Here is a 9,273-nt window from a genome sequence, read left to right as displayed (position 1 = left end):
GATTACCCCAGTCACCATCTCATAGAGGGTCTTCCCCTCCTGCGCCATCCCTCCACCCTCCCAAGCATGATGTCCCTCTCCAAGGACCCGTCCCTCCTGCCAACATGTCCAAAGTATGTCAGACAAAGCCCCAGAATCCTTGCCTCCAAGGAGTAGCTTGGTTTAATCCTCTAATAGGCAGTATAATGATAGATGGAGAAATGATTGAAGTTGTTAATTATTTCATCTTGCTTGGAATTACATTCAGCATTTGGCACCAGCAGTCAGGAGATTAAAAGACAAATTGTGACAAAATTGAGAAAATCTGCTGTCAGGGGTCTCTCCTCTGGTAAAGAGCAGTGATGTCAATCTAGAGACTAGAGTGCACTGGATCTAAGCCATAGTCTTCTCAGTTGTTTACTGTTTCTGAGAGCTAGATCGTGAATAAGAATGATAGGAAAGAATTGATGCCTTTGATTTGTGATACTGGAGAAAAGTATTGAACATACCATGGACTGTCAAGAGAACAAACAGGTCTATCCTAGAGAGGATGAAACCAGTTTTCTCCTTGCCAGAAAGGATTTTGAAGCTCCATCTCATATACTTTGGGCAAGTCACCAGGAGAGATCATCATGCTTGGAAGGATAGAGGGTCGTCACAGAGGAGAAAGACCCTGGATGAGATGGATTGGCAGAGTGACTGTGGCAGTGGGGTTAGGTGGATCAGAGATGATGAGGTTGGCTCTGGACAGGTCAGGATTGAGTCATTGTTCATAGTGTCACTATGGGTCGTCATGGACTCAGTGCACATAACCTCAAGAACAAGGCATAAGACATGAAGTAGCTGATTTATATATATACCTTCATGAATGTAGAGGATTAGAAGGGGAAAGTTGATCCTTTGGCTGTAAAAGACAGTGGCTAGAAAAGCCAGGGTTTGACCTGCAGTAGCACTTAGCAAAAAATGTTGCCTTTCCTAGACCCTTATCTTTAAATTGATTCAGCTCCCTCAGTTTCCCGTGCCTTGCTAAAAAGGCATGCCCTTTATGTCCCCTGGGGGCATGGTCTGCACCCCGGCAATCCAATAGAAGAAGTTTGCATCCAAATTTCTTTGGCCTTTTTCCTGACTTATCTGTGAAGGCCACAGCTTCAACAGCTGTGTGAGCTTCTCAGAACCTTCCAGATTTCTGAGCCCAGAGAAACACCAGCTGGAGATTTGGGGTCAGGAAGAATTGAAGAAACAATACATTATTTGAATGGTGGTAGGTTTGATAGATTAACCATTGGAGGCAGTTTTGACCCTCATATTTTGATGGCTAATCTGATATTAGAATGACTCATGATTAAATATGGGAACTCATTTTTAATTGCTTTCAGTATTATAGGTTATGAATTAAAGACTGATGATGACTTCATATTAAAAAGTAGAAAAGAATTTTTTCTAAAAGCTTTATATTTTTTTTATCCCCTCAGAGCTTGAGCTAGTAAAAATGATGAATGAAATTCAAAATAATTTAAAATGCCTTGGTCTTTTGGAACCTTACTTCTGGAAGAAAGGAGAAGCTTGTGCAGTAAGAGGATCAGACACCAAATGGTATCGAGGCCAGGTCATGGAAGTTGTTGCTGGCACCATCAGGGTGAGTGTGGTACTCTGACGATTTTAATATTAAATGGGTTGGAGTGCAAACATGCAAAACTGTAGTTAAACCATCAGTAGTTCGTTGTGATGTGCCATTAAGTCAGAAGCAACTTATAGCTAACCCTAGGAATGATTTAAAAATCATAAGCTAGAGTCGTGGTGCTGGAGAAGAGTCTTGAACATACATACCGTGGACCGCCAAGAAAACAAATAGTTCTTGATGGCACAGAACAACAACAGATGCATTTGGGAGCTCTGGTGACCTTGTGGTAAGGAGCTACGCTGCCAGGCAAAAGCTTGGGTTCAAATCCACCAGCTGCTGTGCAGGAGAAAGATGGATAATATCCTCTCGTGTAATTTTCTGCCTCTAAAAACCTACTAGAGGGTCAGCAGTAATCTGTGTCATGCAGATGACACAACCCTGCTTGCTGAAAATGAGGAGGACCTGAAGAACTTGCTGTAGAAAGTCAAGGATTGAGGCTCAATGTCAAAAAGACAAAGATTCTCACCACTGGGACAGTTAGCAGCATCATGATGGATGATGAAGAGATTGAGATTGTTGACATCTTCCGTTTGCTTGGCTCTACAGTCAACACTCTTGGTACCAGCAGCCAAGAAATTTTAAAAAAGGAATTATATTGGGAAAGTCTGCTGTCAGAGACCTCTCCAAAGTACTGAAGAGCAATGATTTCAGTCCAGAGACCAAGGTGTGCCTGATTCAGGCCATGGTCTTTGCAGTCACTTGCTATTCATCAGAAAACTGGACAATGACTAGGGATGATAAAAGAACTGTTGCCTTTGAGCTGTGGTTCTGGAGAAGAGTATTGAATATACCCTGGACTGCTAAGAGGACAAACAAGTTCATCGTGGAGAAGGTGTGTAGCAGGCTGCGCCTTGGAGGCAAGGATTCTGAAGCTTTGTCTGACATACTTTGGACATGTTGCAAGGCGGGATCAGTCCTTGAAGAGGGACGTCATGCTTAGGAGGGTGGAGGGAAAAACCCTCAATGAGATGGATTGATTCAGTGACTGGGGAAATGGGGGTAGGTGTATCGGAGACAATAAGGTTAGCACAGGATCGAGCAGGATTTACAGCTATTATATGTAGGGTCACTCTGAGTTGCATGCAACTCGATGGCACATAACAACAACAGCTAATGACGTATTAATTAAATTATTATCCCTATTTTATTTCAATGTCAAGAAAACAAAAATCTTCACCACAGTAGCAACAGTCAATATTGTGATAGATGGAGAAAGGAAGCTGTCAGTAGTTTCATCTTGTTTGGATCAATAGTTAACACCCTTGGTACCAGTAGTTAAGAAAGCAGGAGATGTATTAGATTAGGCAAATCTGCTGTTATTGCTGAAGAGTAATGATTTCAGCTTGAAGACTAAGGGGCACCTGATTCAGGCCGTGATCATCTCAGTCAGCTGCGGTGCATCAGAGAACAGGACAGTGAGTAAGGATGACAGAAGAATTGATACCTTTGGGTTGTTTTGGAGAAGAATGCTAAATATCTCACAGACTGCTAGAAGAACAAACAGATGTCTTAGAGAAGGTGAAACCAGAGTGCTCCTTGGAGGCAAAGATAGTACAGCTTCATCTTTCATACTTTGGACATAAAACTAGGTGAGACTAATTTCTTGGAAAAAGACATCATGATTGGAAAGGTGGAGGGTCAGCAAAGGAAAAGACAACCCCCACCAGGATGGATTGGCACAGTGATTTCATCAGTGGGCTCAAGTGTGAGAGCTGATGAGGATGGCACAGGATAGGGCACAGTTCAGGTCAGCTGTCTGTGAGTCGTACTTAAACATCTACGTACACAAAAGCACTTGTTTTCTGTGAAAAATTTCTATAGGAAATTTGGTAATTCATTTAATCCTTTTCAGGAAAGAGGTTTTTTTGGTGTTTTGTTGTTGTTGTTTTTATTGTTTTCCCACATAATGAGCGATTCAGCTCTCAGCTTCCTGCTGTGGAGTAGGAACCCACTCTTAGCTGAGCCTACAAAGGATTCTCAAAGGCTGTAAATCACACACGAGGATATTGTCCATCTTCCTCTATCAGAGCACCTGGTGGATTCTGGCTGCCAGTGTGGCTTCTTACCTGGTTGCCCACCAGAACTGCTTAACTCTAATATTTAGAAGAAGCTGTATAGATTTAGAAAATAAGTATCTAAAAAACGTAGATGAAAATACTTTCATTTATAATGTATTCATCATGGAAAGTAATAAAATTTTAAAAAGAACTTTATCAGACATTTAGCACTTGAAACATTTCATTAAAAAGGAGAAATAATTAATGGGTAGTCTTTTGTTTCTACATGGACAGGCATTTCTTTTCGATGATGAAATCTAACGATTCTCTAGTGCTTTAGATTTGTATGTTTTTTTCACATTCATGCATTTATATTTAGACTTATAAATGATTTTACACTCATAAAAGTAATTATCAGGGAGCTCTGGTGGCCTAGTGGCAAGAAACTGCACTACAATACCAGGGGTGGTGGTGGTGGTGGTGTTGCTGTGTGCCGTCGAGTCGCTTGTGACTCATAGTGACCCTGTGTACAACAGCCCTAAACTCCGCTCTGTCCTGTGCCAATCGCACTGTCTCTGACACTCCCATCCCAATTATCCCAGTCACTGAATCAATCCACCTCATACAGGGCCTTTCTCTCCGCTGTCCCTCCACCCTCCCAAGCATGATGTCCCTCCCTAAGGACCGGTCTCTCCTCACAACATGTCCAAAGTATGTTAGACGGAGCCTCAGAATCCTTGCCTCCAAGGAGCCACCCGGTTTAACCCTTTCCAGGACAAATCTGTTTGTTTTCCTAGCAGTCCATGGTATTCTCAATACTCTTCTCCAGCACCATAGCTCAAAGGCATCAATTCTCCTTCTATCCTCCTTGGTCATTGTCCAACTCTCTGATGCATAACAAGTGATTGCGAAGACCATGGCCTGTATCAGACGCACCTTAGTCTCCAGAGAGACACCATTGCTCTTCAGTACTTTGGAGAGGTCCCTAACAACAGACTTTCCCATGGCAATGCACCTTTTAATTTCCTGGCTGCTGGTGCCAGGACTGTTGACTATGGAGCCAAGCAAACTAAAGCTATGTACAATCTCAATCTCTTCACCATCCATCCTGATGCTGCCGATTGGTCCAGTGGTGAGAATCTTTGTCTTCTTGACATTGAGCCTCAATCCATATTGTAGGCTGCAGTCCTTGACACTCTGCGCACGGTTCAAATCCACCAGATGCTCTGCTGGAGAAGGAGGGGCAATCTCCTCCTGTACCAGTCAGATCTGATTTGACAATACATGCACACACACAAAAGTATTATCATTCCATTTTGCTAACAAGAAAATTTTAATTGAGTGACCTGCCAAGAGCCACTTAATTAGTGAGTGTTGATTCTGGAGTTCTTCGTATTCAGGCATCTGATTTCTCAGTAAGAATTAGACTTCTTCTGTTGGACAAAGCATTAATTAGAAGGAGAATGGTATTAATTTTACAGGTCTTCCTCTCTTTTGCTGGCCTCCCCCATAGAATACTCAGTAGTCTTCTCGAACATTTCAGGAAAGAAATCCTGTTCTTGTAACCCAGTAAGCCTGTTTATATAAATACATAACTGAAAGAAGCTTTCCATTAAAGTGTTGTCATTCTAACCACCTTTGATACACTCTGAAGTTTTTAATCAGTTCTTTTGTTTTTAAAAGCTAATTGCACAGTTGGAATCAAGCCCGTGTTCCCCTGTCGAAGGAGGGGCAGGCTCCTCATGTGCCAGTCATGCCTGACTCTACAGTGCACAACTAGGAGAAAAAAACCCAATTGCTCAGCCAGCCCAATAGTGATAGGGTAATTTTGTTGGGGTGAAACAGTTTATTGACATGATTTCTTATTAGTACAATTTAGAAATTAATTATCAAAATTGAAGTGTTTCAGAAAAGAGTTATTCTCAGGATATATGTATCTGATAAAATCTATTTTATGAATAAGAATCATAGTCACGTTAGTAACAGCTGACAAGAACACTGTCATAAAACAAGTGCTGATTTATTGATTATCTGGTAAAAAAATTGGCAATGGGCTTGGTTCACTGGTGTGGTGTCACTCTGTCCAGAAGGTTTTAATGCTTAGATTGTGTTTTCTTTCTTGGATGGCTTCTCCCACCACTGCCACCACCTGGAGTCCTTTCTGTAATGTATTATACATTTTATTTGGTTTATTTCAGGTAAAATATTTAGATCATGGATTCACTGAGAAGATTCCACAATGTCATCTTTACCCTATTTTGCTGTATCCTGATAAGCCTCAGTTTTGTATTCCATGTCAGCTCTATAACACGACACCTGTGAGTAAATACTCAATTTGTGGGATGATTAATTTAAAATAATTTAAGAATGATTTCTGTGAATTCAGAAGTAAAGTAAAATCTCTGTTGTCACAAAAAATATAGCTAGAAATAAATTGAAGGAAAGATATAAGACCTATATGAAGAAATTACAAAATTATGCCGTAGGATATGGAATAAAAAAAATGTTCATAGATTTAAAAATGTTAAGTGTTTATATAATCCTGTATCATACAAAATTACAGTAAATTTAACAATGGAAATCTGATGAAGAGGCAGAATTTTGTTACCTCTTTCTGTATATCAGATTCCCCCCCAAAATGTATGCTCCAAAGCAACAGTAAACGCTTACGGTACGGTTTCCGTGTCTCAGAGATTGAGAGTGGCCTGGCTGGGCAGTTCTCACTCAGAGTCTTGGATGATTTACTGTAATCATCTAAAGAATGGACTAGAGATGCAGGGAGCCCCTACGAGCAGGCTCATTCTCTAAAGACGAGATGCAGGGGGCCCCTACCCAGAGGCTCATTCACATGACTGTTGGCCTTAGTTCTTTGCCAAGTGGATCTCTTCACACACAACAGATAACATTGATTCCTTCTTATTAAATACATTTTATAGGCTTGTGTAAGCATCACATTGCAGTATTGATCCCTTTTTTTAGTTTCAAATATGTTGGTTTTTATACAGAGAAATATTTATTGATACAGAAATTAATATGATACTACACTAATTCATTGCAGTCTTGACTGCTGAAAATGTGCTCAAGTGTTAATTGAAAGGTTAGCAGTTCAAGACACTATAGAGACACCTTGGAACCATTAAAAACTCTATGGAATATTATTCTAGCACACTCAATATGAGTTGGGGATCTATTTTTAATGCTGGGTTTTTTTACACATACAAAGTTTTAAATGTATAGCATAGAGGAAGCTTAGTTATTAATTTAAGGTTTTTATTGTAAAACCTGGGCACACTCTGAAAACTGCTTGTGTATAATCTGGCACTGTCTGGTGTTACAGCAACTCTCATGTACCTTCATTTGCTCCTTACTCCATATTTCTTTTGTGAAAGAGTAAAAGAACCAGAATTTATTCATCCCAAATAGGTCGGGAATGTCTGGCAACCAGATGCAATAGGACTTCTTCAGGAACTACTTTCAAAGAGAGAGGTGGAAATTCATGTTATGGTAACTTACATTTAAAACATGTATACTTGGTTTCAATTACTTACTATATAGTGTTACATTATAATAAACATATGAGAATTATTTTAGCGATCAGTTTTATATATAATCTTAAAGGAATATAAATTGTTCCTGAACATAAAGAGTTCCGTTCTTCTTAAGAGTCCTTAAGTTCATAGGACTTTTCCTCCTTTATATATAGTTTTAACATAGTTTTATATTGGCTGCATTTTCTCCAATACAGATTTGTTTGTTCTTTTAGCTGTCCAAAGTATAATCAATGCCCTTTACCAACACCATAATTAAAATTGTACAACAGTAAATTTTGAAAGTGAACTGGGGGAGAGGAAAGAGAGAGAGGGTAAAATGTGCAGCAGTCAAGGAATGAAAATCTGACTTCTCTATAAACTTGTTAAAACCACAATTAAAATAAAATTTTATTTTAAAAAAGACATCAGATCTATCTGTGTAGTCACGATTTGTTTTTTTAAAAAAGATATTTTCAGTGGACAGGTCATGGGTCATACAAAATCCTGTCCAGCAGCTGTTGATCACTAAAGCTGTGCTTCCCGATGGATTTATCTTCTGCATTTCCTGCGTTTACGTTCACGTTTGATACCGTAATTATCACTGCAGTTGGACTGCATGCTGAGTCAGTTTCAGAGTGCAGAAGGTGGTGGTGGTGCTTATGTGCTGTCAAGTCAGAGGTGACTCGTAGCTGCCGCTCCAGTGGGTTTTCAGAAGACCCTCAATAACATAGATTGACACAGGGACTGTAACATTGGGCTGCAGTGGATCAGATGTTGAGGATGGCACAGCAGGATACTGCAAGGCTCAGATCCCTTGTTCTTGGGGTTGCTGTGAGTCATAGCCCACCTAGGGCATCCAGCAACAGTAGAAATGGAGAAAATTGGTTAACTTACCAGGCTAATTTCTAGTAGTTCAGAATGGATTTTACCAAGAATTTAAAGCCATTGTCTTTTATATGACTGCTGCTTTTAGATTTGTTAATTTTCTTGTAAACAACAATTTTTAAAATCCATTTTACGTTTAAATTCAAATTTAAATTCATTTACTTTCATTTCTTCACTTGTAAGTATACCTTTTCTTTTTCCTATTTAATATAAATTGTTAATAATATTTAAAGATGTGTGAAAGTAAATAACTAGAAATAGCCATACCTTATGGATATGTAAGTATACTTTATAAAACCAAACAGTGGAATGATTCTCATGAAGTACAAAAATATCAGCAAGACAATTTTATTAATTGGGTCACTAGTCAAACTGAGATAGTACTGCAGTTATCAGAAGTCAGCTCTCGTATTTGCTAAGATTAAAATTTAGTCAATACACTACATTTTTATGATAATATTCTTCTCATTTGAACCTGTAGAAATTACCCGAAAATCCATGGGGGAAGTTGTCTGTTCATCTCTATTTTGATGGAATGTCACTTTCTTTTTTTATGGCATACCATAAACACTGTACTTTTGAACATTCTGAGGAAATATTCAAACAAGTAAGTGAACTTTTTATTGTAATGGCTCATTTTGTCTTGTACCTCAGCTCTTAAATATATGTATCTGAGGTTTTTTAAGTGTCCAGAGAATTTATAAATTACTGGGGAAACAATATATATACTCTATCATGCTTTATAACTGTCCCAAAGAAAAATTTTTAATTGTATTAATGATCCAGGAAGTATCAAGAGAAGATGGAAGGAGTACACAGAGTCACTGTATCAGAAGGAATTGGCTGACACAGAGGAATTTCATGAAATAACAGATGAGCAAGAGCCTATGGTGATAAAGGAGAAAGTTCAAGTTGCTCTAAAGGAATTGGCAAAAACCAAGGCTCCAGGAGTTGACAGCATACCAGTTGATTTATCTCAACACACAGATGCTGCCCTGGATGTGCTAAGTTGTGCCAGGAAATCTTGAGGACAGCCAGCTGGTCAACTGACTAGAAGAAATCGATAATTTGTTCCCATTCCAAAGAAAGGTGACTCAGCAGAGTGTGGAAATTATCAAACAATATCATTGATATCACATGCAAGCAAGATTCTGCTGAAAATTATCCAAAAACGTTTGGAACACTATGTCAGCAGAGAACT

The 9,273-nt window shown here is 39.1% G+C and overlaps 1 protein-coding gene across 1 annotated transcript in view; it reads left to right on the top strand.

The window, feature by feature from the left end:
• RNF17 (ring finger protein 17) overlaps nt 1–9,273 on the top strand; it is a 145,817-nt gene that overhangs the window by 110,034 nt on the left and 26,510 nt on the right. The window contains exons 26-29 of the mRNA XM_006879553.1: nt 1,452–1,615; nt 5,856–5,975; nt 7,081–7,161; nt 8,554–8,679. Of these exons, the coding sequence (XP_006879615.1) occupies nt 1,452–1,615; nt 5,856–5,975; nt 7,081–7,161; nt 8,554–8,679 (491 nt within the window). The remainder of the gene's footprint in view (nt 1–1,451; nt 1,616–5,855; nt 5,976–7,080; nt 7,162–8,553; nt 8,680–9,273) is intronic.

This window comes from Elephantulus edwardii, unplaced genomic scaffold (genome assembly GCF_000299155.1).
Source record: "Elephantulus edwardii isolate Elephantulus edwardi_28Jun2011 unplaced genomic scaffold, EleEdw1.0 scaffold00004, whole genome shotgun sequence".
NCBI classification, from domain to species: Eukaryota; Metazoa; Chordata; class Mammalia; order Macroscelidea; family Macroscelididae; genus Elephantulus; species Elephantulus edwardii.
The sequence above is the reverse complement of the archived record's forward strand: the minus strand, read 5'-3'. Positions and strand labels throughout refer to the sequence as shown.